At 32.3% G+C, this 23456-nt stretch overlaps 2 protein-coding genes and 1 pseudogene across 2 annotated transcripts; all 3 read left to right on the plus strand.

Annotated features, from left to right (window-relative positions):
• Nucleotides 1-1255: 1255 nt before the first annotated feature.
• Nucleotides 1256-13089, plus strand: LOC125872713 (linoleate 13S-lipoxygenase 2-1, chloroplastic-like). The gene is made up of 10 exons (XM_049553484.1): nt 1256-1706; nt 4429-4697; nt 6448-6685; nt 7520-7837; nt 8073-8158; nt 8352-8462; nt 9219-9520; nt 10080-10346; nt 11232-11572; nt 12664-13089. The coding sequence occupies exons 1-10, from the start codon at nt 1352-1354 to the stop codon at nt 13080-13082; spliced, it is 2706 nt and encodes a 901-aa protein (XP_049409441.1). The 5' UTR covers nt 1256-1351; the 3' UTR covers nt 13083-13089.
• Nucleotides 13090-17465: 4376 nt separating this feature from the next.
• Nucleotides 17466-18385, plus strand: LOC125872857 (receptor-like protein 9DC3). Its single transcript, XM_049553657.1, has one exon. The coding sequence runs from the start codon at nt 17474-17476 to the stop codon at nt 18371-18373; it is 900 nt and encodes a 299-aa protein (XP_049409614.1). The 5' UTR covers nt 17466-17473; the 3' UTR covers nt 18374-18385.
• Nucleotides 18386-20149: 1764 nt separating this feature from the next.
• Nucleotides 20150-22134, plus strand: LOC125860142 (receptor-like protein Cf-9 homolog; annotated as a pseudogene).
• The last annotated feature ends 1322 nt before the right edge of the window (nt 22135-23456 follow it).

The raw sequence follows: 23456 nt of genomic DNA on the forward strand, positions 1-23456 counted from the left end.
TCACCATCTCTCTCAGACAGCTAATTCTAAAAAAAAAATTAATAAGAAAAAAATAATAATAATAAAACAAACTATATATATATATATATATATATATATATATATTTGCAATTTCAAAATTCACCTAAAAGATGTAGGATTTAAATTTCAGGACTGTGATTTTAATTTTTTTAAAACTTAAATATTTGATTTATAAATTTATATTTTATAAAAAGAAATTTATATTTTGAAATTTTACAGAAAAAAGGTCATGCTCGACATGTGAAGAAATTGACCGTATCATCTTGGGGATTATATTAAAGAATAATCAGTTATTTCTATTGTAGATTTATTGGAGTACTAATGAATCTTTGTAAGATTATGTGTATTTGAAAGTTTGTAATAACGTATAATACAAGTACTTATTTATAAAAACATTGTAGAGATATATATATGTGGTTTTAATATAATATTCTCACATATGATACGAATAATCTATTCACACATTGAATATAAAATTATAAATAAAATTGAATAGAAAAATTACAAACTTGAAAGTAAATTTATTAGTCAAGTTATGAATTATCAAAAGTCTTAATTCGTATAAAAAAAAATTTGTCCACAACCTATGTATTCTAGACAATGAAAATTATATATTAAAAGGTTGGTCAAAACAGAAAAAGAAATTAAAAAGAAAAATAAAACAAAAAAACTGAAACGGAGCGAGTAAAATCTTATTAGTCAAATAGTGGGGTAGATTTGTAGCTAGTGTGACACCACCATGTGTTGTTTTTGATAATTCGTTTTGTTTATTTATTCAAACGTTATATTTTTCGACTTCGTATATTCTTGAAATTGGACCATTAATTTTTAGAAAACTTTAAGGTTTTTGGATGATATAATAGAAGTTTCTTAATTTTTGTTTTAACCGATTGGATTATGATTCGTTACTTATCATGGACGTTTAACTCAGCTTGGTTTGACTAGTCAAAATTTAATATATATTTTCTTGTGAAGTTTAACCACTTTAGAAATATAACTTCAGACGTATTTGACTGAAGTTAAAAATTTGTGTTTAACTTCACATATATTTGTAAGTACATATATATCGGTCTAAAGTACATGCTATAATCTGTCAAGACCAACTTTGAATATTTTTAACTAAAGTTACAAATTTGACAAATTAAAATTCAATCTAATCTGCCTATTTAACAACCATATCTATAAACCTATATCAAGCCAAAGACACAACAACAACAAAAAAACCAAAGTTCCCTAAGCAAAACTCCATCATCTATATAAAGAGAACTCCTTAGAGAATCATAATACAAACCAAACCATATATCAAACAAAACAACTTTTTTAAAAAAATATGGTGAAACCTCAACTTCAACTATCATCACAATCCACAAAAACCCTAATTCCATATTGGAATGCTAAACCATTATTCTTAGCCTCTTTTCCCATAAATACTTTAAATAATAAAAATCTTAGAGTTAATAAAAAAAAGAAGAATTTTATCACCAAGGCTGTGGTAAGTTCTACTGAAAAATCCACATATGTGCAAAGTTCTAATATTGAAAAATCAACAAGTGGTAAAGCATTGGTAATTGTTCAAAGAACAGTTGGAGGAACTAATTTGAGTTTAACAAGAGGACTTGATGATATTGGTGATTTATTTGGTAGATCACTTTTTTTGTCTATTGTTGCTGCTGAGCTTGATCCTAGTAAGTATTCATGATTCACTCATAAATTTATATTTCTTCCGTAAATAAAAGTTCATTTAAGTTTTTACGTGTGCTGGTTAGAGTACTCAGGGCAGTGCTGGCGAAATGAGAAATTTCATTAAGAATGTTCAAAGTTTAATATATACTTCTTCCATCCTAATCTTAATGTATGTGACATAGTTAGAGTTTCGAGAGTCGCTTTTACTTGATTGTAATTTCCTTATGTGTCTTTTAGATATTTTACGTTATTATAAATTTATAACATTTTTTACCGTAGTGTTTCAAATAGATGAATTTTTATTTCAAAGAAACTTAAAGCTTCTATATGTATGAATTCAAGATCAAAGTTTAGATGTTTAATTTGAATCTCAAATTTTTAACAATACCATATAAACTAGTAAAAAAATATATAAAGTAATTATTCTCTGACTTATATATATGAGTAATATATTTGCTAAAATATTGAAGAATGTTAAACTGATCATGATCCTTTAACTCTATGTGGATGTGCTAATGAATCACAGTTGAAACCAAAGTTTATATATTTATATATATATGTTGATTTCAACTTTTAAGATTTGATTATACTTGTGAAATTTCGCATCCAAAACAATAAAAGTTGTTAAATTTTTAGCAATTTTTGTTGATTTTGGTGAAATAAGTTCCATTCGCCTCCAATTGGAACCGTTACTCTATTTGCTCCATTCCTCCCTTTTGAAGGGAAGAAGGGAGCAAAAGCGAGTGCAACATAGGAGGAAAAGTATATTTAATTAGTGGCGAGATCAAGAATTTATTCAGAGATATATTCAAGAATATATTTAGTATTTTTGAATCTTCTTTGACTCTATACTAAAAAAAACATAATGTTAAAGAGATTTGACAGTTTAGAAATAACAAAAAAATTATTGTTATCATATTTATTTTTTTTAAAAAAAACAAGTAGTTTTATTTGCTCCCTTCCTTCCCTGAAGAGCTAGCTAGTTTCGAAGTTGATGGAGGAGAAATTGTCAGTCGCTATTTTTTATTTTTAGTAGTGAATTTAAAGTTAGATATTTTGCAATATAAAAATATGTTATTTATTTGAAATTTACTAATATATCCAAAAAACAATTTATTTTTATCACAAAGAGTTGTTCGAACATAAAACAAATAATATTACTATAATTTTATAATATGTGAACTTTTTTAATCGAACATAACATTTAAGAAAGATAGAAGGAAAAGATTTTTTGAACTTGCGAAACATTAATTATACTATACTTGTGTAACATTTATTCAAAGTTAAATTATTTGCAAACAAAAAAATAACATACTTTTGTAATGAAAAAAAAAAACAATTATCCTCATGTCTACTTCAAATAAGTACCTTTGATAAGACTACGTGTGGATGTCATTTCATTTGCAAATTTTCTTCTATCGCATTCACTTAGAAGTAAACTAGTTCTCTAGAATAACATCGGTTGTTCAGATATTTTTTATTGTTATAGTAATATGCTATTATAAAAAAAATATAATATAACATAATATAAAAAATCTATGACATAAAAACTTAATTGTTATAATAAAATATTTTATATATAAAGAGGTCAGACTATGCTAGGGTTTATAGGTAAATTAAGGACTTATATTATTATTATTATTATTATTTTGAAAATTTTGGCGCGCTTAATTTAATTGGCTAAACAGGTTATTAATTTATACTTCATCCGTTCATATTGATTTATTCATGATGAAAAAAAGTGTTTTTCTTTCGATATACTAAATGTGAAAAAAGAAATTATTATTAGTATAATGGATAAGCAAACGTAAACGGGAGCGAGTAGTTTGTTTGCTTAGGACTATCCTAAAGAAAAAGAAAAAAAATATTACTAAAAGTTATTTATAATATATAGACTGTAATTGTCCAAATTTTTAGAAGTTAAAAGTACCTTTAGTTAGAGTAAGATATGGCCTTGAAGCATTGAATTAATGTGAATTTAATAATTTTGTCCTGATCATGTATTTATATTAAAAAATCACTAGATATCTGTAAATAGAAAAGAATCTTTCGATTTAGAAATGAAAATTCTTTGTTTGAAATTTTTTTGGAGCCAGGTAAAAAAATGTAAACTTATCTTTTAGCATATTAATTTAAAGTCGTTATAGAAATTCATAAAATTCAAAAGCATAATATATTAGTGTGTCTTTTAACTTGGTCCTATCTGACATCTATACCTTCCAACTTTGGATATCCACAAGAAGCTACTTAAACTTATAAGGTATAAATGATAGTCCCAGGGATAAAATGCAGGATTATTTTGTCATGTGTTTGGTTGGATATATTAGACAGTCCTGAGATTATTTATCCCATCATTTATACCTTAGTGATGAGATAAGTTATCCCATATACATGATGGAATAACTTGTTCCCAACCAAACGACTCCATATAGAGTTGGACAAGTAGACACTCGTGTCCTACTTGACATTCTATGTGACAATTCGCATCCTACGGAGCATTGTACCTGATTATGCCACATAGGACATGTATGCCGACTTGTTCAACTTAATACAAGTTTAAGTATCTACTTATGCACACCCAAAGTTAGAGGGCACATAAATATCAGCTAATGTCAAGTTAAAATATTGAATTGTAATTTCTCCCTCTAATGTTTACCAAATTTTATTTAATTTCCCATTCTTTGAATATTATATTAATTATTTTAATTCCTTATTTATTTAAAGAGACTGGAATTGAGAAGCCAATAATTGAGGGATTTGCACGTCGTGGACGAGATGTGGATGGTAACAGAGAATATGAGGTTGAATTTGTAATTCCTGAAGACTTTGGGGACGTTGGTGCAATTTTAATAGAAAATCAACACCGAAAGCAAATGTATCTGAAGAATATAGTAATTGACGGTTTTGTCCATGGCAAAGTTGAAATTACATGCAACTCTTGGGTTCATTCCAAATATGATAATCCTGATAAAAGAATTTTCTTCACCAATAAGGTTTGTGTAAATTCCTTCTCCTCTATTTATTTATATTCTTTGATAATTCGGAAAATTTGATTTATTTTAGACATTGTTTCTTCGTTCAGAATAACAGGTTGATTTTCCTAATGAATGAAAAGATGTTATTATTGAAGAAATTTGAATTATATATATTGACATTGTATATTTTTACTCATAATTGAAGATTAAATAAAAACAACTTATTATATATAGGATTTCTTCGTCCAAAATATAAAAGTAACTGGTTGTCGTAAATTAACGGTTAAAATAACGAGTTATTATATATTTTCTTTGTCTCAAATTATTTATCGTAATTTTTAAAAATAATTATTTGAAATTATCAGTCATTTTAGAAGTTCATCCCTACTATCCTTAGTAGTTATTATTTTCGAAAACTACAAACACAATAATTATGAATGATATATATTATAATTATTCATAACTACTAATAAAAGATAAAGTCATTTTACAAAAAAAAGACTTTCTAATTAAATTTTTAATGAATATTTAAAAAAAAATCATGACAAATAATTTAAAACGAATAATAAACTATCGAAATATTGGACCACATATACGTCTATTAATTTCTGAAAATACAAAGAAGCAAAGGAGTACTTTTGTTTTATATTTCATGTTGCACTTTTAAAGACAACAAAAATGTCACAAAAAAGTGGGGTTGTGGTCCTATTAAATTTCAATTATTTATTATTATAGTACAAAACACAGGATCGATGATGCTATTATTGTGCACCTTATATTAATAAAGTCCATTATTATTATTATTATTATTATTATTATTATTATATATTATCCATAGTCTAACGTTAAAATTTAGGAAAATAAAGGAGAAATTGACAGTTGCACATGAGTGATGGGACACATACGAGAAAGAGATATATAAACTATATCGGACACCACGGTTATTAAAAAAGTTTTAAAAATAAGAGAAAAAACATGTACATGAAATTCTTTATGATAATTAGTGGTCGTAGGGTAATAAAATCAGCTCACAAATACATGACTCGTGCAATCTGTTTAAATTTGTTTCTTGTTAGTGTACTATCATATTTTTCTTGTACCTATGTTTCGTTTTTTCTTTCTTTCGAGTTGATGATCTATTGAAAACAACTTCTCTATTCCATTAAGATAAAGAAAATTAGATTTACGTATATTTTGACCTTTCTAAATCCTATTTGTAGAATTATATTTTTATGTTATTATTGTTGTACGTAAAAAAAAATCATGCAATTAATTATCTAACATTATTTTTTTTTAAACTATCTTGCATGACTCCTAGGACCCATCCGAGAAAGAGACAAGATAAATTATCTTGTATTTAATCCGCTCTCGTCCATTTGACACGTCTAGATGACAGTAAAACTTGAGCGTGCTTAGCACCTCCGTTTGTGTTCTATACCATGTAGAAATTTGACATGTCTAGATGACAGTGAAACTTGAACTTAACACCTCCGTTTGTATTCTAATACCATGTAGAACTTTGAAACCTTTAGATGGCAATGACACTTGAACTTAACACCTCCGATTCATTTGCTCTAATACCATGTAGAACTTTGACACCTCTAGATGACAGTGAAACTTGATCTTAGCACCTCTGTTTGTTTTAATTATACCATGTAGAACTGTACGATCATCTCTTGAAAACACTTAAACAATTAGGGATTTTTATTTATTTACTTTATGCTCAACGATGTATACTCAAATTCTTTTTTTTTTCTTCTTATGGCAGTCATATTTACCATCTCAAACTCCAAGTGGAGTAAAGAAGTTAAGAGAGACAGAACTTGTGACATTAAGAGGTGATGGATTTGGAGAAAGAAAAATATTTGAGAGAATTTATGACTATGATGTTTATAATGATATTGGTGATCCTGATGGTGATGGTGATGGTAAAAGACCAGTACTTGGTGGAAAAGAATTACCTTATCCTAGAAGGTGTAGAACTGGTAGACCAAGAAGTGAAAAAGGTAAATTCATACTCTCTCTCCGTTTCATTTTATATCAGTTAGTTTGATTTGACACAGAGTTTAAGAAAGAAAGAAAAACATTTGAAACTTTTAGTCTAAAATAAGTGATGGATGTTTGTATGGTTATAAATCATTTCATTTAGGGTACAACTGTCATCTTAAAGTTAAATTGTCACTTAATATAAAAATGTGTTATTATTTTTGGAATTGACTCAAAAGGAAAGTGAGTCATATAAATTGGGCTAAGAAAGTATATAAACATAATAATTATTTTTTTATTGTTAAATATACACTAACAACATAAAAAATATATGTACATAATTTGATTATTTATTAGTATGTAGTTTGTTGGTAATGCCAATATCTTGTCTATAAGTGAAGATAGTTGATCATGAAGGCAATGGGCGGGAGATGGTCCAGGTCTGAGTTATGATCAAACATAACATTTGCTTGATGAAATTAATTAATAAATAAAAGTTGTGCCCTGACTATTAGTTATGTCTTTTGGTATAATGATAAGTGATTGAGATTCAGATAAGTAGAATCACAATCAAGGTTATGTTTTTGATTCCCATAAATGACATGTTGCATGTGACAAATGTTGGGAGGGGAATTGTTGGATAATACAAACATATCCTATCTATGCATGGCGAGACCCAGTTACACTCTTACTATCAGTTATAGTTTTTTGACATGATTACATAACTGATAACTTAGACCATATTTTCATGATTACACAATACACATTCCACTTTATTATATATACAAAATATTAAATATCTTTTGAATGAGTGCGATAGATCCTTGTAGTCTGACTCTTTTTCGAGCATGCAGATCCATTATCCGAATCAAAGAGTGACTTTACCTATGTACCAAGAGATGAAGCATTTTCAGAAGTGAAGAACTTATCATTCTCAGGCAACACCATTTACGCGGTCCTACACGCCGTTGTGCCAGGGTTGCAATCGATCATCACCGATCCCGAGCTCGGATTTCCCCATTTTCCGGCCATCGACTCACTTTACAACGTCGAAGTAGAACTTCCGGCACTTCAAACAAATAGCCTTTTTTCGATTATACGAAGGCTCATTAGGGCAATTTCTGAAACTAGAAAAGATGTCTTGCTTTTTGAAACTCCTGAATTTCTTGAAAGTAAGTACTTAAAACCTATAAAGCATATGTTGCTCAGACTCTTTACTAACTATCGACAGATACATATCATATATGTACCTATAGGAATGTGGTGATAACATTGTTGAGAATTGTCACTTATGTAGATTAGAACTTACAATGTTGTTCGGATCCACCAAAAATGCGAAATATTGTTTGTATGTTTAATTTTTTTTTTGTTTTGTAAAACTAAATATTTTATTTATATTTATGACAGGGGACAAATTTGCATGGTTTAGAGATGTGGAATTTGCTCGTCAAACCTTAGCTGGTTTGAATCCATATAGTATACGATTGGTTACGGTATGTAATTCCAATAAAATGATTTATCTACATCGGTTGTTTACATCAATCCATATAGTATACGCTAATTGGTTACCGTATGTTATTGCCTTAATTTTCATTTTAATAATGGTTGAAACATTTTGAGCTAGAATATAGTTTATTGCTTCGTCCAACATAATTTTATCTGTCCTTAATCCATTGCTAAATACAGGAATGGCCATTGAAGAGCAAGCTAGACCCTGAGGTGTATGGACCTCCTGAATCAGCAATCACAAAAGAGCTCATTGAATTAGAAATTGGAGGATTTATGACTGTTGAAGAGGTATATATAAATACAACATTTTTATTTATTTATTTTCAACTACGAGAAAAATATATATATTTTTTGGTTTGTTTGTGGACAGATGATATTTGGTCAGGCCAACAGTTTGGTATTTTTTATTTGCACAAATGACCCTTCTTGAGGTCACTCTTTAAATCATGTCCCCCAATAGCTTAAGGGGCTAAATTTGTCTTTAAAAAGGAAAAGATTCATCCAACTACTTTTAAAGGTGAAATTTAGTTAATTTGTTGAACTAATTAGGAGGCAAGATTTAAAATAATAGTCGCAAGAAAGGTCATACCGCACAAATAATAAACTGACTAGCTTGTGCAATTTACTTGATTATACAAAGCGATGTGCAAGAATGACTTTCATAAGGAGTGGTCATGAACTTTTGATCTCGCATAAAAAATATCCTTTGTTACCCATCAGACAAATTGGTTTTAACTAAGAGACAAGATTTCAACACATTTCAATAATTAGTTTTAACTATGAGACAAATGTTATACGTGTTGCTCAATTGTTCGCAAGTCAATACAACTGAATCTCCCACCCAATAGGCAACACACTACACTATCTTCACCCTCTTTAACTTCTTGAATTGTCTCGAACTCTTGCATTATAAACAAAATTAACTTATGCGCACATTACATCTAGAACTTATTCCAGATGAACAACAAATGTCATTTTTTGTTAAGGGGGTTCAAAAATTCAAGATCACCTCTTATGATATTTGTTTATACATAATCAATGCAGGCAGTTCAACAAAAGAAGTTGTTCATCCTAGATTATCATGATTTGCTATTGCCATATGTGAACAAAGTGAATGAACTCAAAGGGACAGTACTTTATGGATCAAGAACTTTGTTCTTCTTGACACCTAATGGCACATTGAGACCTTTGGCAATTGAGCTAACTAGGCCACCAGTAGATGATAAGCCTCAATGGAAGCAAGTTTATTGCCCAACTTGGTATGCCACTGGTGCTTGGTTATGGAGGATTGCTAAAGCTCATGTTCTTGCTCATGACTCTGGCTATCACCAACTAGTTAGTCACTGGTAAGTGATGAATGATACATGCACTTTGCTATGTTACTCAGACTCTTCTAAAATCATGTTGTAGTGTCTGTGTCGGATGCTCCAAAAAAATGCATTACTTTTGGAGAATTCGGTACGCACTTGTCAACATTATTGAAGAGTTTGGGCAATAAAGTCATTAGTTAAGTATAATACATAAATAGACATTTAAACTTGGCCTCAACTAGCAAGTTATAAGTACTCCAACTTTGATAGTCTACATCTCTGAGCACCTCAACTTGGTCTCAAGTGGCAAAACACTCCCAACTTGTTCCCACTGTGTCTCGTGAACACCCGATACTGACGTGACACATTAATTTGGGAGGTGTCTAAATGATCATTTATAAGTTGGAGTATTCAACTGACATAGTGGAGACAATTTGAGGTGTCTAGATGATCATTTTATAAGTTGGAGTGTTCAACTAACACAATGGAGACGAGTTGAGGTGTCTAGATATGCATACTCAAAGTTGGAGTGCTTTTTTGTCAGCTGATGCCAAGTTTGACTTATGGCTAATTGTTTTTCTTCAAAATTTTGCAGGCTAAGAACTCATTGTTGTACAGAGCCATACATTATAGCATCTAATAGGCAACTAAGTGCAATGCATCCAATATATAGATTATTGTTTCCTCATTTTAGATATACAATGGAGATAAATGGTACAGCTAGAGAAGCACTTATTAATGCCAATGGTGTTATTGAGAGTGCATTTTCCCCTGGAAAGTATTCAATGGAGTTGAGTTCTGTTGCCTATGATCTTGAATGGAGGTTTGATAGAGAAGCACTCCCTGAGGATCTTATTAGTAGGTAATAATTTACTAATCTTTTATTTTTCTGTTTCTGATTTGGTGTCCAGTATCTGTTTTGATATCCAACTAATCTGAATTCACGCAAGAAAGTTCTACTTTAGGAGTAAAGCGCACACAACCAAAGGTGACTCGATTCACAGGGGTCAAACTCGAGACCTGTGGTTAAAAATAAACATATATTTTCTTACTAGTCTACCACAAACTCTAGTGGTCACTCATTCTCTCTTCTTCTTTTGGTTTTTCACCTGGTGTCTGAGCTTGAATGCGTTTGATTAATTCGAATCTTCATCGAAAAATCTCATTTTGGGGTGAAACACTTCTAAGTAATGCAATGCTATTCACAAGGAACAAACTCGAAACCTTTTGTTAAGGATGAAGAGGTACTTACCACCTACTCTGATATTTGGTGGTAATTAATCTTCTATTTTTTCCATCTAGTGTCTGACACACACTTTGGATCCAACTAGTACAAGTTCGTAGCAGAAGTCCAGTTCTGGAGGCTAAGCGCTCCCATCCAAAGGTGACTCCATTCACATGGGTCAAACTAGAGATCTTTGGTTAAAAATAGAGAGGTACTAATTACCACCTCAACACAACCTTTGATGTTCTCTAATTATTTAGTTATGAGATATTTACAAGTAAATCTCCATAATTAACCTGAATTGGTTACTTAGTAAAAATGGTAACTAACCTACTATCATACATCCACTTTTACACACATGTATGAATCAAGACATGTTGTTTTGTACATTGGTACGATACGTCAGGGCGAGACTCAACATCTACTATATGTACAAAAAAAATATTTTTTTTTGACGAAAAAGGACTTGGACCTTGTTCCCTTGCTTCCATATTGATATGTTATTTTGTGCAAAATATACAGGGGATTGGCAGAGGAAGATCCAAATGCACCATATGGATTGAGACTAACAATAGAAGATTACCCTTTTGCTAGTGATGGTTTAGTACTTTGGGACATACTTAAACAATGGGTAACAAATTATGTCAATCATTATTATCCACAAACAAATCTCATTGGATCTGATGAAGAACTCCAAGCTTGGTGGTCAGAGATTAAAAATGTTGGACATGGTGACAAGAAAGATGAGCCATGGTGGCCAGAGTTAAATACCCCAAATGACTTAATTGGTATTGTCACAACAATAATTTGGGTAACTTCTGGCCATCATGCAGCTGTTAACTTTGGCCAATACAGCTATGCAGGTACTCTCCTTAGCCTCTTTGCATTATTTTTCCATAGTCTGCTATGTTGTTCAGACTCTTTAAAAATATAGACTATTGCGTGCCAGATTTTTCAAAAATAGTTAATCTTTGGAGAATCAGACATAGCAACATTTTGGAGAGTTCGAGTAATATAAGTTGTTCATGCATATATGTTAAATGAAGGATAGGTCTATGTTGTTCAGACTCTTTACAAATATCGACGAGTGCGTGTTAGATTTTTCAAAAATAGTTAATCATTGGAGAATTAGACATAGCAACCTTTTGGAGAGTTCGAGTAATATAAGTTGTCCATGCATATAAGTTAAATGAAGGATAGATCTATGTTGTTCAGACTCTTTAAAAATATCGACTAGTGCGTGTCAGATTTTTCAAAAATAGTGTATCTTTGGAGAATCAGACATAGCAACATTTTTGGAGAGTTCGAGCAACATAGGTTGTCCATGGATATAAGTTAAATGAAGGATAGATCTATGTTGTTCAGACTCTTTAGAAATATCGACGAGTGTGTGTTAGATTTTTCAAAAATAGTGAATCTTTAGAGTTAGACATAGCAACTTTTTTAGAGAGTTCGAGTAACACAGGTTGTCCGTGGATATAAGTTAAATGAATGATAGGTTTATGTTGTGCAGACTCTTTAAAAATATCGACGAGTGTGTGTCAAATATTTTTAAAATATTGACTTTTTGGAGAATCAAACATGGATGTAGCAACATTTTTGGAAAGTCCGAGATACATAATTAGTTGTCCGTGCATATAAATTAAATGAAGGGCGGATAGGTCTTGGAACAACGGTAAAATTGTTACGAGTTTTTAGAGTATGTTGCATATATTATACTCAACTTAGGGTGCGTCATTCCCCGAAAAATATGTGAATTAATGCAGGATGCTTCGTACACTAGGCTACGTAGTCTTTAGTGTATATATAAGTAGAATTATTTAAAATATCCAGTATAATCCCACATGTGAGGTCTGGGAGGGTAGAATGTATGCAGATCTTACGATATTGTTACGAGAGTAGAGAGATTATTTCTGATAGACGATTGATTGTACTTACACTATTGAATATGTAGGCTACTTTCCAAATAGGCCAACAATTGCTAGGTCAAAAATGCCAACTGAGGATCCAACAGATGAAGAATGGGAGGATTTTTTGAACAAACCTGAGGAGGTATTATTAAAATGCTTCCCATCACAACTTCAAGCAACAACAGTAATAGCAGTTTTGGATGTTTTATCAAATCATTCTCCAGATGAAGAGTATGTTGGTACAAATATTGAACCTTTTTGGAGAGATGAACCCGTAATTAATGCGGCGTTCGAGGTATTTTCGGGGAAATTGAAGGAGCTTGAAGGGATAATTGATGCTAGAAATGCTGATTGTAATTTGAAGAATAGAAATGGAGCTGGAGTTATGCCTTATGAATTATTGAAACCATTTTCTGAACCTGGAATTACTGGAAAAGGTGTACCTTATAGCATTTCCATTTGATTTTTTTAAATTAATATTTGTGAATTTTGTAATAAGATGTATAATTGAAAGAAGTATATATAATAATGCAAGACAATTGTTGTGATGATACTGGTCCAATTGTTAAGGTATTGTACGTTTGCTTTGTGCCTCGGTGCCTCAACAGTTGATTCTGAACTCATTCTTACAAGATCCCTAACTTTCTTCTCCCATTTCGATGTAAGATTCGCCTGAAGTGTAACGTGTTCCTCTTTTTCAGTGGCTATGATCCCTCCGTCATGGGCGTCTCGAATGTGTTCTTCTTGTTTTGTAAATGCCCTTTGTAACAATATTAGTTCTAACCATCACTACTAAAATAAAATAGGATGATTTCGTTGATGGATAAATTTTGTATAGTTAAACAACAAAATTCATCGTTAATTCTATTTAGCGATGGATTTTTGTTAACTACGAGTGAAATAGAGATGGATTAACGACGAAATTCGTAGTTAATATATTCTACATATCTTTAATTTATAACCACAAAAGTCATCTTTATTTTTTAAAATTTCATGTCAAGTCAAACAAAGATAAACAAATTAAAAAAGACTACTATATAATTATTAACTTAATGTTGTTTATAATTGTAATTTTTATTTATGCAGTTGATTTGACTGAACCTAAAATATGAACAGAGCAATGGCACTATATAGAGGATTAATTCAATGAGTGGTCAAATCCATTATTGGTGTAGCATGTTGCCTGATTAAAAGAACGGGAACTAACCTTGACGTAACAGTAAAGTTGGATTGTTGACTTGGAAGTCAAGATCTATCACCAACCAACACGATTATCCTAACCAATCAATTTCGTTTTGGAATTTTGACTTGAAATGTCTTTTCTCAAAGTCTATACGCCAAATATTACGCTTACTATGATGGCTGCTTTTCTGATTAATCAAACTTTTTGAATTTCCAACTTGAAAATTTTTTGCCCCAGTCTATACACCAACTAAGAAAAATTTAAATTCTTACTTGACTAATGTTAGATTACATAGTCTTCGCATGCATATGGTTCGACATATTTGGATGGTTATTATTTACCCTAACAATAGGGGCAGTTTTTAACCAAACTATTAGTTGTATGGACATTTTTGGACCAAACTATTAACGACACGGGCATTTTTAGACCAAACTATTCACTAAGAACATTTTCTATTGAATATATGAAGGACATGCCATGTTTGGACTCCTGCACTGTCTTCCATCAGCAGGTCAATTCTTGTGTCCCTTATAGCATTTCTATTTGATTTTTTTTAATTAATATTTGTGAATTTTGTAATAAGATACAATTGAAAGAAGTATATATGATAAGGCAAGACAATTGTTGTAATAATACTGGTCCAACTGTTAAGGTATTGTTTGCTTTGAGCCTCGGTCTCAACAGTTGATTTTGAACTACTTATTCTTACAAGATCCCTAACTTTCTTCTCCCATTTTGATGTAAGATTCGCCTAAAGTGTAACGTGTAGTTAAACAACAAAATTCATTGTTAATTCTATTTAGCGACGGATTTTTGTTAACTACGAGTGAAATAGCAATGGATTAACGATCGTCGTCATATTTGGAGGAAAAGGCTATAATTTGCACTTTAATGTGTGGTTCAGTGATCTAATATATCCTATGTATCTTTAATTTAGAACCACAAAATTCAAAAGTCATCTTATTTTTTAAAGTTCCATATTTATCATGAACGGGAACTAGCCTTGATGTAATAGTAAAGCCATTTGTGTGTGATCTATAAGTCACGATCGGTTCGTAATCTAATACTCCCTCTGTCCCAATTTATGTGGCACTTTTCGTTTTTCGAGAGTCAAACAGTTTAAGTTTGACCAAGAATTTGTGCATGAAATCTTCAATCTTTTTGAAATAAAATTTATATATTTGTAAACTACGTAAAAAGTACTATAAGTCACAACAATTGATAATTCAAATTATTTAAAAGATCTATGAAAAAATTACGGTCAAAGTTAGACTTGTTTGAATCTCGAAATCCGAAAAGTGCCACATAAAATGGGACGGAGGGAGTAATTATCAATGCTTGCATTAGAGTAAGCTGTTAAGAGGGATGAACCTTTTTCCGGACCCTACTACAATGGGATGCTTTGTACATCAAATTGCAGCTTCTTTCTTTTTTCGCTTCAAATTATAGTGATGTATACGACTTTTCTTCCTTTGAGACTCAAATCAGAGTTTGCTTTCATTTGTCTATGGCACGTAGAAATAAATTCGACTGATAAACATAAATCGGACACAAACTTGAATCTTTAGATCATTCAATCGGATGATATATGTAATCACTAAAATTGAACTTGACTTGGAAGTGACTAAGAAAAATTTAAATTACATAGGCTTTGCATATGATGTGACATATTTGGATGGTTACATTATTTTTGACCCTTTAAGTAACAATAGGGGCATTATTGGACAATACTATAAGTTGTATGGATAATTTTGGACCAAACTATTGACAGCACGGACATTTTAAAACCAAACTATTAACTAAGAATATTTTTCGTTGAATATATGAAGGACATGCCATGTCTGGACTCCTGCACTGTCTTCCATCAGCAGGTCAATTCTCGCGGAAAATTAGCTCGAGGTGGCGCACTATGTAAGGTGCTGTATTCGGAGTAGATTTCCAGTCAATTCTCGTGGAAAATTTTTCTTTGCTTAATTTGTGCTATATATACCTCATCAAAATTATTGAGTAGACACACAGAACAAATATTTCTTGATTTTTTCTCTACCAACTTAATTAGTTTTTGACCATTTTAGTGAAGAAATGGGTTGTGTAAAACTTGTATTTTTTATGCTATATACCTTTCTCTTTCAACTTGTTTTCTCGTCATCCTTACCTCATTTGTGCCCCGAAGATCAAGCTCTTTCTCTTCTACAATTCAAGCACATGTTTATAATTTATCCTAATGCTTCTGATTTTTGTTACGAAACTCTTTGTTTCTCGTTTCCGATCATAACAATTCAACTAAATTTAGGATTGAATATTAATTAGTTTTGGCACAAGGTGTGTTAACTAATTATATAATTAATCTCAATTTTTGAGGGGTTGATTAAGATGTACTTAATTAATTAATACTTGGGAATTAAGTCGTGTAACATTAGGTAATGGATAAAGATTGAAATATGGTTCATTGTATGGAAATGAATGAGGAGGTGTAGATATTATATGAATGGATAGTAAATTCAAAGAATCCCACATCATTTTAAACAAAGTCTATCATATAAAAGTAAAAAGTTCAACAACCAAAGGATTGAGTCCCTATAAACTCAACCCAATAATCCAAAACATTCAACGCGGAAAATAATTCCTAATTCATGTTTTTTTTTATATCACATTAAATTTCTGTATTACTTTATTTTATATAATTAAAATTAGATTTTTTGAAATTGTTTCAATTATCTGTATTTCTTTTTGATATTGAAGTGATTCAGTCATATCCAAGGACTCTTTTATGGAACAAGAGCACGGATTGTTGTTCATGGGATGGAGTTCATTGCGACGAGATGACAGGATAAGTGATTGAGCTTGATCTCCGTTGCAGCAAACTTCGAGGCAATTTTCATTCCAATAGTAGCCTCTTTCGACTCTTCAATCTCAAAAGGCTTGATTTGTCGCATAATGATTTCACTGGATCGCTCATTTCACCTAAATTTGGTGAGTTTTCAAGTTTGACGCATCTTGATTTGTCGAGTTCTAGTTTTACAGGTATAATCCCTTCCGAAATCTGTCACCTTTCTAAATTACACATTCTTCGTATAGATTATCAATATGGGCTTAGTCTTGGGCCTCACAATTTTGAACTGCTTCTTAAGAACTTGACCCAATTAAGAGAGCTCAACCTTGACTCTATGAACATCTCTTCCAGCATTCCTCTAAATTTCTCTTCTTATTTAACAACTCTACGGCTTCCACACACAGAGTTACATGGGGTATTGCCCGAAATAGTTTTCCACCTTTCTGATTTAGAATTCCTTGATTTATCATCCAATCCCCAGCTCACAGTTAGGTTTCCCACAACCAAATGGAATAGCAGTGCATCACTCATGAAGTTATATCTCAGTGGACAGATTGATTCAACTATCTGCAATATGAAAACATTGTTTCTACTAGATTTCAGAAGTAATAATTTGGAGGGAACAATTCCACAATGTTTGGGTGAGATGAGTGAACTTGCTGTTTTGGATTTAAGCAACAATAGTCTTAGTTGGACATTTGATATGACTTTTAGTATTGGAAACCAGCTCAACATCATTAAATTGGATGACAATAAGCTAGAGGGGAAAGTTCCACCATCTTTGATCAATTGTGAATATTTGGAATTTCTAGATATAAGTAACAATGAGTTGAATGACATGTTTCCAAAATGGTTGGGAGACCTACCTCATTTGCAGATCTTAAAGTTGAGATCAAATAAGTTCTATGGTCCGATAAGGACTGGCAACTTGTTTTCTCAAATTCGAGTCATAGATCTCTCATCCAATGGATTTAGTGGAGTGTTACCGGTGAGCCTGTTTCAGAATTTTCAAGCCATGAAAACAATTGGTGAGAAGAGTGGAACCCGAGAATATGTAGCAGATATATATTCTTATTATTACACAAATTCTTTGATAGTGACAACAAAGGGACTGGATCATGAACTTCTGCGAGTTTTGACTACACAAATAATTATCGATCTCTCAAGGAATAGATTTGAAGGCTGTATTCCAAGCATTATTGGAGATCTCGTCGGACTTCGTACGTTGAACTTATCTCATAATGTCTTGGAAGGTCACATACCAGAATCACTGCAACATTTATCTGTACTTGAATCATTGGATCTTTCATCCAACAAATTAGGCGGTGAAATATCACAACAATTTGTGCCCCTCACGTCACTGGAAGTCTTAAATCTCTCTCACAATCATCTTTTTGGATGCATCCCCAAAGGAAACCAATTTAATACATTTGAGAACAATTCATACCAAGGAAATGATGGATTACGAGGATTACCACCCTCAAGAGATTGTGGCCGTGATGATAGGGTACCACAAGAGACGATTCCAGTTGAGCTTGGTCAAGAAGAAGAAGAAGAAGATTCACCAATAATCAGTTGGCAGGCGGTTCTCATGGGTTACGGTTGTGGACTTGTTATTGGACTATCTGTAATATACATAATGTGGTCAACTCAATATCCAACATGGTTTTCAAGGATGGATTTAAAACTGGAACATAGAATTACTACGAGAATGAAAAAGCACAAGAAAAGATATTAGTGCGTAGCTACCTCCAGGTATTCAACTTGATCTTTATCCTTCAGAGATTATTTTTTATATATCAATGTAATTTCATCCTTAAAGCTCTTAACTTTAATTCTTCATTTTTGAAAATTGCAGGATCCAAGTCTACTGAGTTGCTGGGATGCAGATAAAAGTCTTTATTTTTCATAGTTTGTGGTGTCTCCATAAAGTGTTTGTTATCCTATGAATAAAGATATGACTTTTCTTACTTTGAGACTCAACCAGATTTTGTTTTCATTTGTCTATGGCATGTAGAAATAAATCTGACTGACAAACAGAAATTGGACGAAAACTTGAATCTTCAGATCATTCAATCGGACGATATATGTCATCACTAAAAAAACTCTGTCACATGACATTTCATAACAAAAACATAGAGCACTCGACATTATGTTCAGAAACATAAAATTCTGTAGTTACAGTGTTCGAAAATTTCGTAACTTATAAAGAAAATAGAAAGCATTTTCTTGTTATAGTCAGGTCATTATGATCGTGAAATTCTTCATATTTTTTAATTAAAAATTGATGTATTTGAAAACAATATATTTATACAAATAGTATCTATTTCAAAAATGATTACTTAACTTTATCCGCTCTAACAGTAAAGTCATAAAAATTATTTGCCTTAAACTTGCTGCACATAGGAGTATGGGGAGTATATTTGCTTTTGATTAATGTCTATTATTCTCCAGGATACAAATATTTGGCCTTCAAAAGTAAACTTTTTCTCTCCAAAAATACAAGTTTAATTTTCATCTTAGATTTTTATTACTTGTTGTTTCTTTAGCTTCGATTACTGTATTATCTTGTTGTATTTTCTGCTTGTTGTTACTGCCTTCTTTTGCATCTTTCTTTGAGTTGAGAATCTATCAGAAACAACCTCTCAGGTCTCCGTACACACTATCCTCCCAAGACGGCCAGACCCCACCAATGGGACTACACCAAGTTTTTTGTTGTTGTTGTTAGTTTCATGAAGTGTTTGTCAGCCTATGAGTAAAGTCATGAGTTTTCTTCCTTTGTGACTCAACCAAAATTTGTTTTCATTTGTCTATAGTATGTGGAAATAAATTCAGCCTAATTATTCGTTGACATATTCAACTGATAAAACAGAAATTGGACAGAATTTGTATCTTCAGATCATTTATTCTACAGTTTCTCATATTGTGATCAAACTACTTGACTTGAACGATATATGACATCCTAGATATCCTCCCTTCCATCACTAAACTTTGAGGACTATAACAATTTGTTTCTTCCGTACTGCTCTCCGAGAAGACAAGAACAGCAGTCTCACACTCACCTATAAGTTCCAGGAAGATAGAAAAAAATGCTTAATCTAGTTGTACTTTATGAATCAGTGGTATGGAATCTATGAATAACATGCCATGTATGGACTCCTGCAGTGTCTTCCATCAGCAGGTCAATTCTAGTGGAAAATTGGCTCGAGCTGGCGCACTATGTAAGGCACTGTATTCAGATCAGTAGAGTGCCAGTGTAACCTTAATGCATTAGCAAAGTGACTGTCCTATTCCTAATTAAGATATAAAGTTGTTATGTTTCTTTCAAGGTCTATACACCAAGTAATACTCTTATCCTAAACAATTAAGTTGTGTTGTGGTCCTATTCCTGAAATCCAATTGAGTTGGCAAAACAAAGATATTTTTTTTGTCTATAATAAGGTAGCACACAAAATGCATGTGTAATGTGTTATACACAAGTGGTGGGACTTTGTGCATTGACTTAAGAATGTGAACCATTCCTTTGAATTTCTCTTCTTATTTAACAGTTCTACAGCTTCCATACACACAGTTACGTGGGGTATTACCCGAAAGAGTATTCCACCTTTCCAACTTAGAATTACTTGATTTATCATCCAATCCCCAGCTCACAGTTAGGTTTCCCACAACCAAATGGAATAGCAGTGCAGCACTCATGTACTTATATCTCGATAGTGTTAATTTTACTGGCAGGATACCTGAATCATTTAGCCATCTAACTTCACTTCATGAGTTGGACATGAGTCATTCTAATCTATCAGGGCCCATTCCTAAACCTCTATGGAATCTCACCCACATAGAGATTTTGTTCCTTGATGATAACCATCTTGAAGGACCAATTTCCCACTTCTCGATATTTGAAAAGCTCAAGAGGTTATCACTTCGAAATAACAACTTTGATGGCAGACTTGAGTTCTTATCCTTCAACAGAAGTTGGATGCAACTTGAATGGCTAGATTTTTCATCCAATTCCCTAACTGGTCCAATTCCATCCAACGTAAGTGGACTGCAAAATCTACAAATACTCTACTTGTCATCAAACAACTTGACTGGGACTATACCTTCCTGGATATTCTCCCTTCCTTCACTGAGAGAGTTAAACTTGAGCAGTAACACTTTCAGTGGAAAAATTCAGGAGTTCAAGTCCAAAACATTAAGTATCGTTACTCTAAAACAAAATAAGCTGGAAGGTCCTATTCCAAATTCACTCCTAAACCAGCAGAGCCTAAAAGTTCTTCTCCTTTCACACAATAATATCAGTGGACAGATTGATTCAGCTATCTGCACTATGAAAACATTGTTTCTACTAGATTTCAGAAGTAATAATTTGGAGGGAACAATTCCACAATGTTTGGGTGAGATGAGTGCAATTGAGATTTTGGATTTAAGCAACAATAGACTTACTGGTACAGTTATAAATACAACTTTTAGTATTGGAAACCAACTCATCATCATTAAATTGGATGGCAATAAGCTAGAGGGGAAAGTTCCACCATCTTTGATCAATTGTGATATTTGGAATTTCTAGATTTAAGTAACAATGAGTTGAATGACACGTTTCCAAAATGGTTGGGAGGCCTACCTCATTTGCAGATTTTAAAGTTGAGATCAAATAAGTTCTATGGCCCTATAAGGACTAAAAACTTGTTTGCTCAAATTCGAGTCATAGATCTCTCCTCCAATGGATTTAGTGGAGAGTTACCGGTGAGCCTGTTTCAGAATTTTCAAGCCATGAAAATAATTGGTGAGAACAGTGGAACCCGAGAGTATGTAGCAGATATATATTCTTATTATTACACAAATTCTTTGATAGTGACAACGAAGGGACTGGATCATGAACTTCCTCGAGTTTTGACTACACAAATAATTATCGATCTCTCAAGGAATAGATTTGAAGGTTGTATTCCAAGCATTATTGGAGATCTCGTCGGACTTCGTACGTTGAACTTATCGCATAATGTCTTGGAAGGTCACATACCAGAATCACTGCAACATTTATCTGTACTGGAATCATTGGATCTTTCATCCAACAAATTAGGCGGTGAAATATCACAACAACTTGTGTCCCTCATGTCACTGGAAGTCTTAAATCTCTCTCACAATCATCTTGTTGGATGCATCCCCAGAGGAAAACAATTTGAGACGTTTGAGAACAATTCATACCAAGGAAATGATGGATTACGAGGATTACCACCCTCAAGAGATTGTGGTCGTGATGATAGGGTACCACAAGAGACAATTCCAGTTGAGCTAAATCAAGAAGAAGAAGAAGAAGATTCACCAATGATCAGTTGGCAGGGGGTTCTCATGGGTTACGGCTGTGGTGTAGTTATTGGACTGTCCGTAATATATATAATGTTGTCAACTCAATATCCAACATGGTTTTCGAGGATGGTTGTAGAATTGGAACACAAAATTACTACAAGAATGAAAAAGCACAAGAAAAGGTATTAGTGTGTAGTGACCTTCAGGTATTCAACTTGATCTTTATCTTTCTTAAGATTACTTCTTATATATCAATGTATTTTCGACCTCCTTCATCCTTAAAGCTCTGAACTTTAACTCTTTATTTTTTTTAAATTGCAGGATTTAAGTCTACAGAGTTGCTGAAGAGGCAGATAAAAGCCTTTTATCTTTCATAGTTTGTGATGTTTTCATAAAGTTTTTGTAATCCTATGAATAAAGACGTGACTTTTATTCCTTTGAGACTCAACCAGATTTTGTTTTCATTTGTCTATGGCATGTTGAAATAAATTTGACTGACAAACAGAAATCGGACACAAACTTGAATCTTCAGATCATTCAATCGGACGGTATATGTCATCACTAAAAACATTGTATTTCACTCAACACTGTCACGTGAGATCATAACAAAAACATAGAGCACTCGACTTTTTTTTTTTTTTTTGACTTTATATTCAGAAACATAAAATTCTGTAGTTACAGAGTTCGAAAACTTTTTACAGACTCATCGAAAGATCAAAAAACATCAGGATACCATGGACCAAAGTTGCAGTCTTCAAACTTAAAATTTTTTCATTGAAGCAGCAGCAGCAAAATGCCCAACCGACGAATCATGAGAAAGAGACTATTATCTCAGAGAAGGAGAATCTTCTGTTAATATCATCAATGAATTCAGCATTACACGCTATAGTATCCAACACGGCCTCATGGGCTGCTCATAGCATTGTGTCATTTAAGTATCTAAAGATGAATTTAAGTGTAAATAAGATGAATTGGTAAAGTTCTACTGGTTGATAATATAATGTTTAGGGATCACGTACAACGCCCAAGGTCAAGATCATAGTAAAATATGTGACAATTTGTCAGGATATTGTTCAACATACAATAACTTGAATAGCAACGACAACCACAATGGGGTTGGTCTAGCAGTTGAAAAATAGGAGAAACAACCTTAGAAACCAAGGTTAGAATCCTAGCAGAACACAAGCTGACCTGTGTTGGTGGTTGAGTTACCCACTATCTGTGTTGGTGGGAGGTAGGCGGTACCGATTGAGTTAATCAAGTATTACTGCTACACAACAGCAACTACGCATCAGTCCCAAACAACCACTTGCATAGAGACCTGCAATAATGTTTAAAGCCTTAACTAAGATTAGACATGAACACACAATTAAGTGATAGAATTGCTAGTGATCCAAATCCATATGGATTTGACACTTCATTTAAGTAGAAGTCAAGTAGAACCGCTTGCCTATAGGTGATGTTTATCGTGATCAACTATTGTTCAGATTAATTAATTAGAAAACTGCACCGTAATT

Source organism: Solanum stenotomum, chromosome 1 (assembly GCF_019186545.1).
Source record: "Solanum stenotomum isolate F172 chromosome 1, ASM1918654v1, whole genome shotgun sequence".
Lineage (NCBI taxonomy): Eukaryota > Viridiplantae > Streptophyta > Magnoliopsida > Solanales > Solanaceae > Solanum > Solanum stenotomum.